Here is a 16,800-nt window from a genome sequence, read left to right as displayed (position 1 = left end):
TCTGCTCATCACCCAATCTCCCCCAAAACTCCTAGAAGCAGACCCCAGCTCTAAGCAAAAAATCAGCTCAGAACTGGACAGATGCAATCCGGATGATGCTCAGTAGATGTGATGGGGTCTTTGTTTGGAAAGAAAGTAAAACCACCCTGAAGGCCCAAACTGGGCTGGGCATGAGAAGGCCTGAGAAAATACCTCTTCCTTTTTATTTGCAGGTGTGTAGTGTGATATACATTGTCAGAGACAGGGAACAGGTTGGTTAGTTTCCTGAATTTGCTCTTTAATGTTTGTTGTAAGGGATAGTTCTCTGTGCAGGGTAGACAACAAGAGAGAGTAAAGATGAAAAACAAAGCAAAGACACCATACACACCCACCCCCAGCTCTGAGGGCGTGGAGGAGTGAGTGCTCCATCCCTCATTCGTGGCCTCTGAGCCTGGGTTGAGCAAGTCCTACAGAAGATGGGTTGGCAGGTCGATGAGTTCGGCTCATTGAGCACACTGCGGCCTACGTGGTCAGACAGTCATCTGTCTACATCCAGCCCTGTTCTGGAAGGGGCTCCCCCAAAACCTGCCCCCTCACCTGCTCCTGCTTCAGTTCTCAACTTGAATTGGGGGGGGGGGGGGCAGTGGAAGAGGCAGTAAAGCACGGATACCTGGGAGCTGGAGGTGAAATGAGGGCTGGGGGACTGCACGGCCCTGCAGCCAGCCAGCCACACAGATGCCACTGATGGGAGCCAGAGGCCAGGACTCGGCACCCCCGGCTTCCTCAATTGCCCATTCCTCTGGCCAGTCGGCCTGCCCTCACTGTGCCTTTTCTTATGCTCTCTGAGTCCCTGGCCATTCTCTGAGTGATGGGTCCCAGCCTCTGCTTCCTCTCCCTTCTGTCTCTCACTGTGGCTAAGAATACCTCCGGATTCTGTGTCAGCTGAGCATCTGCCAGCATCCTTTCTTTGACATCTCCCCCGTCTGGCCCAGCCCCTCGGGGAGGAAAGGAGGATCTGCAGAGCAGGACCCCTGGGAGTCTGAGAGAGGGGAGAGAAGGCAGGATCCCAGGGCTTGAGGGAGGGCCAGGAGGGAGCCCTGCTCTGCCCGCTCTGACCTCTGCCCCAGGAGCCTGGCCACCGCTGTCAGCTACACTCCTCCTTCTGTTCCTCCTCCTTCTCGCCTGGTTCACCACAAAGTATTTTTAGCTGACAGCTTCTGTGCACAGTTGAGTGCTTACCCTTAAATATTTCATTAAGTTCCTCTTTATTGAACACAACAGGCCTCTGCCCCTGAAACATGGCGTATGGTGCACTGGGTGTCTCCCTCTGGGGGCTCCTCCCTCACTCACATAGGCACCTGTGGGCGTCCCATCCCATCTGTCCTTTGACCTCGGTCCCCGTGGCTGCTCTGTTCCTTTGAATCAGGCCCGTGTCTGGCTTCTCTTCGCTTACTGGTCTATGAGGCCCCTCTGCCAAGCCCCAAAAGCTCCTTGCTCGGCCTTGGCCAGGCCATCCCCAGGTCTCTCTGCTGGATACTTGTCCAGCTGTTGTCCCACTGATGCCGCCTGTCTCACTGGCCTCCTTTTTCTTTGTTCTTTCTCTGACTCTTCTCCCTCTGCTTCTTTCTCTTCTGTTCTCTGAATATCTGTCAGTTTTTCTTTATCCCTTTACTCGGAAGACACCAGAATGCAAAGGAAAGTGCTGTCCCTTCAGAATCCAAGGGCCTGGGCTCACTGCCTGGCCCAGCCTTTGTGTCTATGTGTTGCTAGGTAGCCACCTAGCCTTTCAGGCCTCAGTTTCCTCTTCCATAGATTAAGGGGCCGGCCCTTCTGTAGGTAAAAATCACAAGTCTCATTTACAGAACGTTCTGAGCTTAGCAAAACCCTAGACATGCCTTATCCCTTTTGACATAGTCATGCCCTTTCAGAGAAGCATCACTGCCCCCATTTCACAGAAGAGGAAAGAGAGGCCATCTCCAGAATCACTAGTGACCTGTTGCTCGCCCAGTCTCATGACCTTTGCCATTCTCAAGGCCTCCATCCTTCTTGACCTCTCAGCAGCCTTGGACACCACTGAGAGTCATCCCTGCCCTCCATCTCTGACCCCTGAGCCTGTCCACTGGATCTTCAGCCTTGTTATGGCTCCTGGTGGTGAGGGTCAGGGGGTGCTCTCCCGTGTTCCTTTCCTGCCATTCCTTCTCTCTGTTTCTTCTCTCTCCTCTCCTCCCTCCCCATCCTCTCCTCTCCTGTCCTGCACTCCAGGACAGCATTCCCAGTTACCTTCTGAGCAGCCACAGGCACCTGGTCCATGGCATCTCAGGCTCAGCATGTCCAAAACCACCCATTATCTTCTCCCCTATGGCCCTCCCTGTTCCTGACATTTCTCTGATTCCCCCAGACTGAAAGCCTTCCCCTCTCCCCACGTGTTCAGGCAGTCACCAAATCTTGTCCCCTTTGTCTCCTGTGACACAGCCCCTCCCCCACACCTGGACTAATACAGTAGCTGTTGAGGGGTCTGCCTGCCCCTGTCTCTTTCAGGATGCATTCAAAGCCTTCATCCCATGGCCCTCTTCCTCCTTTATACTTGGATCCAGCCCCCCAGGGCCTCATAGAAGGCCCTGCTCAGATCTCAGCTTCTGCAGGAGGTCCTTCCTGCCCCTGTCCCTGTCCCCCCCCACAAGCCTACCTTCAGACCACCCCCAATCTACCTCATTTGTGTCCCCATTAGCATGTGAGCTCCTCAAAGGCACAGTCTTTTACTCTCTTTGTAGCCCTGGTACTTAGCGCAGTGCCTGGTATGCCGTAAGAGCTTAATAAGTACTTCTGTCCCATAGGCCTCGCCAGCGCCCCCTGTGCAGCAAGCCTTCTCTGAACCCCTGGATGGCAGCACCTTCCCTCTGTCCAGAGCGTGTGTGTAAAAGGGGCGTCATTACAGCATCTGTCTCCCAGGGATGTTGTGAGGATGCACCTAGCAGAGGGCGTGGCACAGACAGGGCATGGTGCCACATGCGGTCAGCTCTTTAGGCAGCCAGACGGTGTTGCGGGCGGTGCTCAGGAAGACTGGAACTCAGATCCTGCCTTAGACCCTTAGTAGCTGTGGGGGCAAGTCATACCCTCTGCCTGCCTCAGTTTCCCCCTCTGTAAAGCCTCTCAGGGTTGTGGTGATGATCAGATGAGAGAATGTTTGTAAAGTGCCTGACACATAGTAGGAGCTTCATAAATGCTTATATCCTTCTCCCACCTAGTTTCCCCAGCACTTAGCACAATGCTTGGCACGTAGTAGGCGCTCAGCATATGGTTATCGACTGACTGACTGCCTCCAGTCCTGCTGTGTGGAAGTCCCCACTGGATTCAAGTCTGGCTCTCCCCCAGCCTTATTTTCTCTAAGACATGCTGCCTTAGCTGCTTCTCCTCCTCTTCCTTCTGTTACCCCCTTTTCAGATGGAAAGGGGGTACATGTTGAGGGGGGTGTTGGAAAGGGAAATGGGCAGATGCTGAGAAAGTGAGAGAATCTACTTCATGTGGAACCACAGGCTTTGGCTCCTGCCTAGGAGGGGGGATCGTCTTTGCCCTTCTGACACACAGTAGGCACTTCACACATGGCTTGTGTCTGTCAGTGCAGCATGCCTTGGTTGGTCTGTATTTCTTCCACACCTCTGGGAGGGCACCATGCATGTCAGTCCATGTGCCAGTCTTTTCTCTGGGAGGAGGAGGAGACAATGCGGGGGTTGGGGAAGTGGGGGCTGGGCACCTGGGTTCACTTGCAGAAATCAACTTGCAAAGTGTCACGAGCCAAAGCAGAGCAGAATTAACTCTTGAGGGCTCTGGGCTCCCAGGCCCCTCCCCAAAGGACCAGGCAGTCTGGGGCTCCCTCCGCCATGACTTTGCCCTCCTTTTCTGCCAGGTGTTTCGGAGCGGCGAGGGCATGGGCATCCGCTTGGACAATGCCTCGGCCTTTCAAGGGGCACTCATTTCCCCGCACTATGACTCCCTCTTGGTCAAAGTCATTGCCCATGGTAAGGACCACCCCACGGCTGCCACCAAGATGAGCCGCGCACTAGCCGAGTTCCGAGTTCGAGGGGTAAAGGTGAGTGTTGCCAAGAGTCGCCTGTCTATCTGCATCTCTAGTGGGATCTTTGTGCTCCCATAGTGTGGCAGCTTAAGTCCGGCTGCCTTTGGGGGTCTCGTTGCTTGTCTTGTCTCCCCTGCTCTGCTAGAATGGAGCCTGGAGTCTCGTACCTGGCCAGGTCATGAGTTTGACTCCCAGAAGGACATGTGGGCTGGCCAGCCAGACTTGGCTGTGCTTCCCTACCCCTTGGCCCTGGGGCCACCATCTCCTTGGCTGGCATTGCTAAGCAGGGCCTCCTGATAGATTGTGGCTAAGGATACCATCCTTTGGTTCCATGACTCTGCCGACCCCCACGATGGTGCCTCTGGGGCCACTGCCCCCGCACATGTTGGGGAGCCAACCTTCCACACTCCAGGCCTTCCTATTGAGTCAGCCCTGGGTGCCTGCTGTCCTCTGTAGGGGGTCTTCTGCTATGCTGTCATCATCCCCTGCCCTCCTTGAGGTCATCGCCTGTGGCCTGCTTTTCCTCCTGACATGGCAGGTCTTGGGGTGACTCCACTGGCTTATCACCATGGTGGCCAAGGCCTCCCTTCCACAACTGCTGTGCTGATGGGTGCCTGAGCAGCCTGTTGGCAGGGCATGTCCCTGGAGATGGTGTCCTTGTGCCCAGGCGCTGGTGGCACTTAAGTTCTCAGTCTCTTGCCACTCTGGTCTCCTTATGGCCATGTGGCATGACAGCTTCCCCAGCTCCTCCTCACCATCCATGCCCAGCACGGGGACAGGGGGCTTCCTTGTTTGCCCAAGATCCCTAGTCAGAGGCCAAGGGTGAGCTTAGTCACCGGGCTAAAATAGGCTGTTGCTAAAGCTTGGCCACCTTGACCAGGACACAGAGAAGGGAAGGCCAGGCCAGGGCAGATGGGCTCTACCTTCTAAATGTCTTTCTGTGTAGAGAGGTCCTCTCTGGAGTGCCCTGGCCAGGCCTTGGAGTTATGAGCCTAGCTCAGCCCTTTGCCCCCCAGTGTCTCCCTGCATCCCTTCTCCAACTGCCTGCCCCACCCAGTGACCACAGAGTAATCATCCAATGCTTCCTCCTCATTCTCCATTCTCTTGAAGACCTTGTCTGGTTTGTTTTGGTTTTGTTTTGGATTTTTTTTTCCCTATGGCAGCTGTCCCTGGGGCCCCTTTAGGACAGGAGGTAGGAGGGTAGCAGCTGGATGTGTGTGCATAGGCAGGCGGGAAGCTCTGGGTGGAAGCCCTCAGCCTGGTGTGCTGGGCCTGGGTGCCTTGGGGCAGAGAATGGGCCAGGCCTCTTCCCTGGAAGGAGGGAGAGCTTCCAGCCTGGACCCAGAGGGGCCTCTGCCTGCCAAGCTGCACAGGGAAGGCAGGGGCTCCTTTCACTCCCAGCCTTGCACCCTGAAGATGTGATCTCATTCTGGCCAGAGCTGGAACAGACCCCTGGGGAAAATCAGTGGACCTTTCAAACCAGAACTTGTTGGGTCCTGCTGTGATGGGAAGGCCTAGGAAGCAGAGGTCAAGCAGGGCGGGGGCCTGCTGGAGGTTTCTCTCTCCCAACCCACCCCCTTTCCATGAGGCCTGTGTCTCAGTTTTGATTTGCAGGCAGGGGCCCACCCCTGCACCCTAAAATCTAGCCAGGCTGACCCCTAAAACCAGGCCCTCTTCAGGTGCCATCTGCCTGTCTCCCTGGAGCCATGTCTTTTTCCCCACACAATGAGGCCAGAAATAAGGTGAGGTGTCCCTGGCATTTTTATTAAGAATAAAAACAAGAATCCAGGATAATTCCCTGTAGCCCATTGCCCCACAGTGCTGAAGCACCTCGTATTTATGAGTTCCCTCCCCTCCCCACATTCTGGAGAGGGGGACAGGATTAGGGAAAGGTGGTTTTCTTCCCCAAATTACAAAGGGGGAAACTGAGGTACAGAGAGTTAAAACTGGGATTAAAACCCAGAAATCCTGACTCCTCAGCCTAGGAGTGCTCTGTTCACTCCATGTGCCGCTTCCTGCAGGTGTCTAGGCCCTCTCTCCAGAGAGGCCTGTTCCGATGGCCGCTGCCCCTGTCCCTGGAGACTGGAGAGCGGGAGGGAAGAGAGGCCCAGCCGCTACCTCCTCTTCTTCCATCCATGGCCCTGGAAGCTCCCACCTCCTTGTCCCTCACACCACACTCTCTTCTAGCCGCTCTCCACTGCCCCCGGCTGCCCCTCGGCACCCAGCCCCAAGTAACCCGCCGTGGACTGAATGACTCCTGCGCGTCCAGGCTCCCCCCAGGCGCCGGGCATAACCATAGCACCCGCCGGTCTCTCCCAAGTCCAGAGAGCAGCTGCGTTGTGGGCGAGGTGGGGGACTCCGGGGAGGGTGAGGCTTCGGTCCAGGGCTGGGGCCTCCTCCGTTTGTCTGGGAGTGTACATGGCTGAGCTTGAGGGGGAGACGGGCAGCCCCGGCCCCCCGGCCCCGAACCAGCAAGGCCACTGTGAAGACCAGTAAGGCAGCCACCAGGACGCCCCCCACAGCCACTGTCAGGGTCCCCCCAAGCACGTGGGCCTGCAAGGCGTGGCACAGGGGCATAGCCGGCAGTGTAGAGAAGTGGGCACAGCCCAGCAGCCTTGTAGCTGTGAGGTCAGAGGGCACAGCAGCAGGGGACAGGGCCAGGAGGCAGAGATCATAGTCGGCCCCAGGGACCAGGTGCTTCAGCAAGAAGTGGCGGCTGGAAGCAGGGATGATCCTGAAGGGAAGGAGGAAGGTCAGTGGCCCTGGAGCCAGCCTGGGGTCTGCAGCCCTGCTCTCTTCAGTCTGAAAGGGGCCCCAGGGCCTGCTGCTGCCACCCACCTCAGGTATGCCTATGTGTACCCCTCAGCTGCCCTTCAGGTATCTGTGTGTGTACACACAAGTCTGTGTGAATATGTAGACACAGATGTGGGTATTATACACATGCATCATGTACATGCACACATACATGTAGATATACAGCTAAGTATGTGTACATGGACATGTATATGCGTGTGGGTATATAATGCAAACAGTTGTATGGAGAGATGGCAGGAACATGCAGACCTCCTGGGATGCTCCATGGAGTTATCCCCCCCACTGGCAGAGGCAGTGTGTGTGTGCGTGTGTGCACATGTATGTGCGTGTGAGCACAGACATAGGAACAACCCCAGAGCCCAACGGGGGGAAGCAGACCTCCTCAACTACAACACTAACACATGCAGAGACAGAAGCAGACACTAAGAGATGATGGATGGCACAGTAAGGGATGGAGAGACAGTGCCAGAGTCCCCAGAACACTTGTCCACATCCTTCCTCTCCCACCACCTTCCTGCCTGGCTCCAGCGCAGTCTCCCCAGACCCAATTTTCATCCCTCCCCACCCCCCATCCCCCCAGCTTCCCTGGTCCCATTGTAGTCCTTTGCCCCCAGCTTCTGCTCTACTCTCCCAACCAAAGCCTCTCTGCAGCTTCCCAGAGCACAGGGGTTGAGGAGGGAGGGATGGCAGCAGCACAGCCTTGTGGGTAGGGGAGCAGAGGAAGCCCAAGGAGCTGGGGGAGGAGGGGAAGGACCAGCTGTGCTGGACGGATGGAAGGGGTGCCTCATTCAGGACCCGCTCTCTGGCTCTCACCGGTAAATGAGGGTCTCGTCTTCGCTGCTGTTGTACTGGATCTGGAACATCCAGACGGGCTCGTTGGGCCTGCCCGGGCCCCAGCTCACCAGCCCAGACGTGGCGGTCACCTCAGACACTTCCACCGCGGGCCCCATCTCTTGGGCGCCTTCGCCCTCGGCCGCAGTCCGGGCAGACGCAGCGATGTCGGAGGGCCCTGGCCGGCCCCCTGCCGCGCTGCTGTTCCCGCCGTGAGGGAGGGCCAGCACCCGGAGCTCCACCTGCGCCGTGGCCTCTCCTGCTGCATTGGTGGCAATGCACGTGTACTCGCCAGCATCGCCAGCCCCCGTCACCCCGATCTCCAGCGTCCCGTTAGGAAAAGCCTGGGCCCGAGAGGAGTTTCCCACGAGTCTGTCATCCGGGCCCACCCAGTGCATGGTGGGCATGGGGTCCCCAAGGGCCCGACACCGCAGCAGGGCCCGCTGGCCTTCGAGCACCCAGAGCCGCTGCGTGTGGCGGGCAATGAGAGGTGGCTCACAGGAAAACTCGCCCTCGGGCACCGCCCAGAAGTAGCGACCGGCCAGCCCCGGGGGGGAGGCGCAGGTCTCCAGGTCGTCCGGCCTGGCCAGCCTCCGCAGCCACAGCAGCTCACAGTTGCAGTGGAGCGGGTTCCCCCCAAAGCTCAGCACCAGGGGGCTGGGGGAAGCGGCTGTGTCCAAGCCACGGGCAAAGATGGGGTCGGGCGCCAGGGTGGCCAGGCGATTGGAGGTGAGGTCGAGGCGGGAGAGCTGGCCCAGCTGGGCAAAGGCTCCCGGGGGCAAAGAGTCAATGAGGTTGTGGTCCAGGTTGAGCGTGTGCAGGACCAGCATGGAGCCGATGCCGGCCCAAGGCACCTGCCGCAGGTTGTTGTAAGACAAGTCCAGGTCCTCCAGGCTTTCCAGGAAGTCATCGAAGGCGCCGGGAGCGATGCTGCCCAGCTGGTTGCTGCTGAGGATGAGGTGCTGGAGGTTGATGGGGCCTCGAAGGCTGCCGGCCCCCAGCTCGGCCAGCCGGTTGCCGTCCAAGTGCAGGGAGCGCAGGCTCTCGAGGTCTCCGAAGGAGCGGGCCCCGATTCGGTTGATGGCATTGCGGGAGAGGGTCAAGTCCACTAGGCCGGTCATGTTGCGGAAATCTGGGGGCCCCAGAGCCTGGATGAAGTTGTCGGCCAGCCGCAGCTCCACCGTGCGCCGGTCCACGTTGGGCGGCACGAAGAGCAGCCCTCGGTGGGCACAGAGTGTGCTGAGAGACTCAGAAAGGTTCTGGCAGGTACAGGGGAGGGGGCAGCCTAGAGCCCCGCCAGCCAGCAGCAGTAGCAGGAGAGGGGAAGCCATCGTGAGCCCCCTGGAGCAGGAGGGAAGAGACAGGGCACCAACGAGGAGGCGCACCCCAGCCGCAAGTCCTGTCCCTAGGGAGCAGAAGGTGTGTGTGCGGTTGTGGGGCTGGAGGGGCAGAAGGGAGAGGGTCTGCCTCCTCTGCCCCACCCCCACCGTCAGAGCAAAGGGGAGCCCAGTGGTCAGGGCTGGCTGGGGCCTGCAGGGAGGAAGGTTTGCTGGGGACACCGGGGCTCCCCAGACTTAGCTCTGGGAACGGGCCCAGGTAACTTCCTTCCCAGGATCCTTTTGGCATCCTGGACTGGGCTCGGCTCCTCCCCCGCCCTGGGGTGGTCTACCCCTCTGCTCCCCCCACCGCAGGCCCCCCTCCTCTCACAGTCCCTCCCTCTCTCCGCCCTTCCTTACCTCCCCCCACCCCTGCCCGATAGCCCCTCCCCGCCCCGCACCTGCCCTCCCCCGCCGCCCTGCTCCGCCCCCGCCGCCCCTCACCTGCCGGGTCCTGGCGGGCGCCGCTGCTGCTTCTCGGGGCTCAGGGGCTGCGGCGGCTGCGGGCCGGGCGGGCAGGGCGGACCGGGCTCCCCCCGGGGCCCCCGCGCCTCCTGCTCGGCCTCCCGTCGGAGCGGGGGCGGGGGCGAGCTCCGCAGCTGGCCGCCGCCCGCACGGCTCGGCCTGGGGCCCAGGCCCTCCCCATGGCGCGCGGGGCTGCGGCCCCGGACCCTGGCCCTGGCCTCCCGGCTCCGGCTCCGGCTCCGGCTCTGCTGGGCTCGAGCGCGCGGGCGGGGGGCGCGGGCGAGGGGCGCGCGGCGCGGCCGCGGAGCGCGCGCTGGGGGGCGGCGGGATCGCGCCGGGATCCACCCGTGCCGTGCCGTGCCTAGTCCCAGGCTCCCGCTGTCACCGGGCCGCGCACCCCCACGTCCGCGCGCCGCTGCGCCCCGGCCCGGACCCCGGTGCTCCGCGCGATCGCGCCCCGCGCCTGCCGGTGCCGCAGCCTCCGCAGCAGCAGCACAGCCGCCCCCGCCCCCGCGCCGGCTCCCAGCCTCCCGCAGGCCGGACAGCAGCCTCGGCCGGGCCACAGCCGCGTGCCACGGACACGCACACACACTCACTCGAACTCCCACTCTGAAGGTCACGATCGTTCTGCATCACCGAGTCACGTGGTGGCCCGGCACACATTCACCCGGCGCTGTCCCAGGTTCCCCAGACATTGTTCTATCTCCTTTCCCTGTCAAGGTGACACTCGGGGTGTGGCTTGGCCCCCCGCAGCCCCTGGCACACGGGTGCTGGGCCCACCTGCCTGCTCGGGCTCCCCCTCCTTGTGTGGGTGCGCCCCACTAGGCAGGCCGAGGCTGCTTCCTGCCTGCTGCAGCTGCTTTCTGGAAGACTTGGAGCTAGCCACAGAAAGATGAAAGTGACCCATGGGTTACAGGCTTGCTCATGTGGCCAGGTGTTCTGTAGGGGTGGGAAAGGCTTCCTCAGGGGCGTCCCGCTGGGTCTCCCACCTCCGCTTTCGCAGATTGTTGAGGGGAGGTGCCAGTTAGCGTGCCAGGCTCTGCAAGGTACCTGAGAAGGGAGGAGGTCTGGCAGGGCACAAGGCAAGAGAAGAAGGCCTGAAATGACGGGAACCCCCTTCTGCCCGAAAGTGGGGCAGCGTTCCTTCTCTGCGTGTTTCCCGTGGGTTTCCATGGGATCAGCCAGGTCTCTTCTTTAGGAGGCTCTGTGGGTTCCACAGCTTGGTGCAGTGACAGGGGGAGCGTCTCCCAACCTCAGACATCCCACTTGCACTGGGTGCAAACACTAATGTGCCCACTTGATAAGGATAGTCATAATATTAGGGGACAAAATGATTTCTTTGGCATCTTTGAAGGAATCTGCTGAACTCCAAACCTAGACCTGGGGCATCATATGGGTGAGGCTTGTGCCTTCCTCAATGGGATCTTGTCTTCTTGGAACCTGCGGCTGGTTATGTGGCTTCAAAGTGATGGTCTGCCCGTGGAGGTTGTTGCCTGTTCCCTTCTTAGTATTTCATCAGTTACCCAGGTGCAATTCATTCTTTACCATAGACATTTTAAAATATTTTGTTTTTCCTCAGTTATATATTATTTTTAATATTTTTTATTTTTTTGTGTTCCAAAGTTCTATCCTTCACCCCCTCCTTGAGATCTAAGCAGTCTGATACAGGTTATACATGCAGTCATGTAAAACATTTCCACATTAGTCATTTTGTGGAAGAAAACTCAAAACTAAAGAAAAAAGAAAGTGAAAAATAGTCCACTTCCATCAACATTCAGATCCCATCAGTTCCTTCTCTGGAAATGGAGCATTTTTATCACGAGTCCTTGGTGATTGTCTTGTATCATGGTATGGCTGAAAATAGCAAAGTCATTCACAATTGCTCACGTTTCTGTGGACGTTCTCACGTTCTCTGGGTTCTGCTCCCTTCCCTCTTCATCAGTTCATATAAGTCCAGGTTTTTCTGAGATCCGCCTACTCATCCTTTCTCATAACACAATAGTATCCTATCACAATCAGATGCCACAACTTCTTCAGTGATTCCCCAATGAATGGGCATCCCCTAAATTTCCAGTTCTTGGCCACCACAAAAAAAGAGCTGCTGTAAATACTTTTGTACATGTAGCTCTTTTTTTTATGACGTCTTTGAGATAGACCTAGCAATGGTGTTGGGCTAGCATGGCATTAATAATAATGATAAGGGAGTTCACAGTTCGTATGCCCTTGGAAGAGCAGGTGACTGAGAGTGGCAACTCTGGTTGACAATGATAGAGAATGAATATTATAGTGGGAGGCTGGCTATGTTACACTGAGGGTCCTGAGGTATGTGACTTGGATCATCTCAATCTTGGTCAAAGAGACTTATCAATTTCCATATCACCTGTCTGACAAAAGGGAGAATCCACATTTTCCCAGACCTGTCTGAGTAAACACATTGAGCAGGAATCCATCCACTGGGCCAAACTTAGAAATTCTTTTACTGTCTGACTAAATCTTAGCCTACATAAGTCTTTACCCAAGAATTCCCACTGGTTGATTTCTGGATGAGAATAGAAAAAGGGAAAAACTGTGGCACTGATTCAACAATTAGTTATTAATATCAGAAAGAAATAACCATTTCTCTCAGGATATAGTTCAGAGTTGTTTTAATTTGCATTCCTGTAATCAATTGTGATTTAGAACATTTTTCATAGGACTATAAATAGCTTTGATTTCTTCTTCTGAAAACTGCATATCCTTTGATCGTTTATCAATTGGGGAATAATTTGTATTTTTATAAATTTGACTCAGTTTCCTATATATTTTAGAAATGAGGCCTCTATCAGAGATACTTGTGAAAAATATTTCCCCAGTTTTCTATGTTCCTTCTAATTTTTAGTGCATTGGTTTTGTTTGTGCAAAAACTTTTTAACATAATCAAAATGAACCATTTTGCATTTTGTAATGTTCTCTGTCTCCTGTTTGGTCCTAAATTCTTCCCTTATCTTTAGATCTAGTAGGTAAACTATTCCTTGTTCTCCTGATTTGCTTATGGTATCATGCTTTATGTCTAAATCATGTGCCCAGATTGACCTTACCCTTTGGTATACTGTGGGAGATGTTGATCTATACTTAGTTTCTGACATATTGTTTTCGAGTTTTCCCAGCAATTTTTGTTAGTGAATTTTTGTCCCCAAAGCTTGGATCTTTGGATTTATCAAACACTAAATTACTGTGATCATTTACTATAATATATTGTGTACCTGATCTATTTCACTGATCCACCACTCTGTTTCTTAGGCAGTACTAGATTATTTTGATGATTACCACTTTATAATACAATTTGAGATCCAGTATGGTTTAAAAGTAAGCACCCCTAACATACACCAGAGGGCCTGCTATCACAGGTTCTTTGATCTGCTTTTCTAAAAGGAAAGGCAGCTTTTGAGGGGTCAACAATCACTTTAATGAAACACATATATCATTCACTTAGTTCAGGGGAAAAAGTCAGCACCCTAAACTTCAGAGAAACAAAGATCAACAGACAGGGCTTCCAGCTGCCTGACCGTAAGCTGATACATCGCAGATCAACAGACAGATGCAACTGTTTGACCATACTTACTTACCAAAGAGAGAAGCATCAACATCTGAGCTTTCAAAGCCAGGGAGCTGCCAGGGAGTCTCATCTGGCACACAAACCTTCCAAAAACTAAGCCCCAAAGTAAAACCTCGCCTCAGAGTACTTATACAGTTTTCAAAGCCAGAGGGCATCACAACTTTTGAGAACCAGTGTCTTCGTTAGAAAATTAACAAAAGGTACTTGAGACCTATTAATAGGCTGGGAAAAATCTTTACCTCTTACCCACCATTAACCTGAAATTACTATTACATATGGCTGGGCCGCCTTCACATTTTTTTTTTGTTTACTCTTATTTGTTTACTCTTAACCTTTTGTTCTTTCAGATGAATTTTGGTATTATATTTTCTAGCTCTATAAAATAATTTTTGTTAATTGGATTAGTATGGCACTGGTCAAGTAGACTTATTTAGGTAGAATTGTCTTTTTTGTTATATTGGCTCAGCCTACCTACCATAGACATTTTATGGACTTTTTAGAGATGAGTTTTTACCTCTTTCTGCATCACGGCTTTAGGAGAGTGATGCCCATACGCGATTTTTTAAAATCTTTTTTTAAGGTTTTTTTTTTGATCTTTTGATGTTTTTTAAAATTCCATTTTATTTTTATTTTCAATTCCAAATTTTCTCCTCTACCTCTCCCCTGTTCATCAAGAAGTGTACATGTGAAGTCAAGCAAAATGTTTCCATGTTTGTTATGTTCCAAAAAAAAAAAGAAAGAAAGAAAAGGAAAAACCAAGAAGAAAGAAAACAGCCTGCTTCCCTCTGCCTCCTGAGGCCATTAGCTCTCTTTCTGGTGGCAGCTCACATGTTTGATCACGACTCCTCTGGAATTCTGGTGGTTCATTGTATTGCTTAGAGTTCCTAAGTGCTTCACAGTTTATAATATTGCCTTTAATGGTGTTGATTGTTAACCTGGTTCAGCTCACATCCCTCCATTTCCATCCATACAGATCCTCCCAGGTTTTCCTGAGACCATCCCTCAATTTCCAGTTCCTTGTTTTGGCATTTTTTCAGTCTTCTTTCAGATGGAAATCTAGAGACTGGGTGCCTTAATATTTCATAGGATCATAATTCATAGCTGGGAGTAACCTTAGTGACCATCCAGACCAACCCCTAATTTTACTGATGAGGCCCCGCATCCTGGAGAGGCTGAACAGAGGTCACACAATGGAACAGTAAATGGCTGGCCTTTAAACTCAGGTTCTCTGACTGCAGACCCGGCATGCTTCCCATCATCTATCCCTTTCTCTTAATTGGCCTGTAACATTTTCCTTGTTTTCAGGTGTCTTGAAAACTGGTCTCTCACAGCTTTCATGCAGCACAAATTTCCTTTGTCCTTAGCTTAGTCCAGCTGCCACTCTTTCTGTCATCATCTTCTTTAGAGGCGTTCCCCTTTCTCGTCTAATGTCCCAGGAACCCTGGTGGGGCCAATGGTCTAGAAGTGCTGACCCATCTCTCCTGGTTTTCATTTGTTTACTATCCTCTTAACAGTTCTATTTTAGAATGTGGTTAGAGTGATTTGTTTAGTGGTCTCGTGTTAAACTTTGTACTCAATTTCTCCATCTTTTCGCTGTTTTATGAGGCACTTCTGCTCATAAATGTTCACCATCCTGTTCCATCAGGTTTGGGAAATGAGTTTATTTTCTCAAGCATTGTTGTTCAGGTTGCCACGTCTCCCACCTTGAGGAGAACCAAGCAGTTACTTGAGCAGTTTCAAGGCCTGCTTGGCCTCCTTATTGTGGTGATTGAGTTACCCTGGGTAAGCTTTTGTAGGAAAGGAGGATAGTTCCTGGGGGTGTCTTTTCCTTTTTCTGTTTCTCCTAACACCAATCCCTTCTTTGAGTAGGTCTGAGGGAAGTTCTTGTAACAAGCTATCATACAGTGTAACTGTACCTGTAGCTTCTGATTTGGTAAAGAATTTAACCTTTGTGCTAACACACAGCTTAGACATTAGAACTCACCTTTTCCTCTCTGTTACTTAATCATTACCTTTCTCTAAAGTGACTTGGGAACACATTTAAAATGTACCTGGCTCCTTAGCGAGTCCCTAAAGCATGAGAGGCCTGGAAACCTGTGTCTATTAGAAAGCCCAGGATTAGGGCTCAAGCTCAGCTTCTTAATGTCAGATGAGGGGCTGGATAATCCTGGGCTGGGTGGGAGGCCTGTGTGTACCATAATCAAGTGATTCTCATAATTCCTGGTAGTTCGGGTTTGTGGCCCTGAATTAGCTAATACAGACCCATTGCTCCTCTGGTCACAGTATGTAACCCTGCTTTATGGATGTTTCTGCTTAAAGATCCCTTATTCAATATACATCTCTTACAAATAGCTATATGCAAATTGCCTCTTCCTTTTTTTGAACGTACCGCACAAATGCTATGTCAGAACATGGCTTTTCTAACCCACTTCTGTAAGGCCCATCCCAGCCTTCTGGCTTTGTAGCACTGAGCTTGGGAGACACTTCAGATAGTAAAATCACCCACATAAAGCACACAGGTGAAAAAACCCAAGGGTGATGGCCCCTTGTTTACAGTGAGGGAGCTGACCTAAGGGCAGAACAACACAGCCTTGCCAGTAACTGTGCAGTGTCTGCCGGTGAGTGACCAGGAGAGGAGCACAGGCCTGGATCTGGGGCCTGCAAATCAATGTGAGTGAAGAGGTGAATTCACCAATACTGTGAATCCTGAGGATTTGCAGCAGATGTCCTGGCCCTGGGGGGATGGAGACCCCTGCGGGAGGCTAGGACGCAGCATGAGCTGCCATATTCTCCAGAGACAGGCCTGCTGCTCTATCCTGCTTGCCCATATTCCTCCCCAACACCTATTGTAAGGCAACAGTCGTCTGTGACCATGGCCCCTCAAGGACTTGGGCTGTTGCTGGGGTGCGGTTCCCCCTGCCCCGCCTCAGCAGCAGAGAAAGTCCATCCAAAGGACAGTTTAAAGTAACAGGCCCAGGCACTCAAGTAGATGATGCAGCAGTTAAGGAGGAAATGATGAAAATGGGGCAGGTTAGTGTTGCTTGGAGTAGTGTCTGGGGGAGCTGGGGGAGAATCCAAATCTGTCTCTCTGGAAGCCAGAAGGGGTGAGGAAAGGGGAGAGAATAGAAGGACAAAGATGCCCCTATGGGGTAAGGAGGGAGGGGGGTCACTAGATGTTAGGGGAGCTGCTGAGCTCACCCATTGTTGATCAAAGGAGAAATGGCTGCTTTCCTCTCCTTGGCCCATCCTCTGACAGACCCCAGCCCTTCCATTCCCCAGTCGGACTTGGGGAATGGTCATCTGCCCTTACTCCTGCCCCGCTCTCGATGGACTTCTCCTTGACCAACCTCTCATTGGACCTGAGCCCTTGATGCCTTCTGGTTGTCGTCAGGTGCTTTTTCCCCCAGTGCTGGGGAAAGTGAGAGTCTGGTGCCCCTGCCATTCTCCCAGGGTCAGGTATCCTGGCACCTTGTCCAGGCCTGTCTGAGAGACCTGGAGGGGCTGATACCAGAGGCAGAAAGCCTGGGTTTGGCTGTGGGCAGCTAACAGAATTTCTCTCTGAGCCTCAATTTCCTTATCTGTAAAATGGTGTGACACCTATGGTATTTGCATGATAGGGCTGTAATGGTAAAGGGCTTTGCAAACCATTGTTCTATGTCCCATATGGC

General features: G+C 53.7%; 2 protein-coding genes across 5 annotated transcripts in view; one reads left to right on the top strand and one right to left on the bottom strand.

The window, feature by feature from the left end:
- The window catches only part of PC (pyruvate carboxylase), a 93,248-nt gene that overhangs the window by 70,862 nt on the left and 5,586 nt on the right, over positions 1–16,800 (top strand). For all 4 annotated transcript variants that reach the window (XM_072639216.1, XM_072639214.1, XM_072639215.1 and 1 more), the window contains exon 10: positions 3,884–4,066. In XM_072639216.1, the coding sequence (XP_072495317.1) occupies positions 3,884–4,066 (183 nt within the window). The remainder of the gene's footprint in view (positions 1–3,883; positions 4,067–16,800) is intronic.
- LRFN4 (leucine rich repeat and fibronectin type III domain containing 4) lies at positions 5,795–9,774 on the bottom strand. The gene is made up of 3 exons (XM_072639223.1): positions 9,517–9,774; positions 7,679–9,101; positions 5,795–6,785 (listed from the first exon to the last, which is right to left on the bottom strand). Exons 2-3 carry the CDS (start codon positions 9,025–9,027, stop codon positions 6,218–6,220), a joined length of 1,917 nt encoding a protein of 638 aa, XP_072495324.1. The 5' UTR covers positions 9,028–9,101; positions 9,517–9,774; the 3' UTR covers positions 5,795–6,217.

The sequence above is a fragment of the Notamacropus eugenii genome, chromosome 2 (genome assembly GCF_028372415.1).
Source record: "Notamacropus eugenii isolate mMacEug1 chromosome 2, mMacEug1.pri_v2, whole genome shotgun sequence".
Classification (NCBI taxonomy): Eukaryota; Metazoa; Chordata; class Mammalia; order Diprotodontia; family Macropodidae; genus Notamacropus; species Notamacropus eugenii.
The sequence above is the reverse complement of the archived record's forward strand: the minus strand, read 5'-3'. Positions and strand labels throughout refer to the sequence as shown.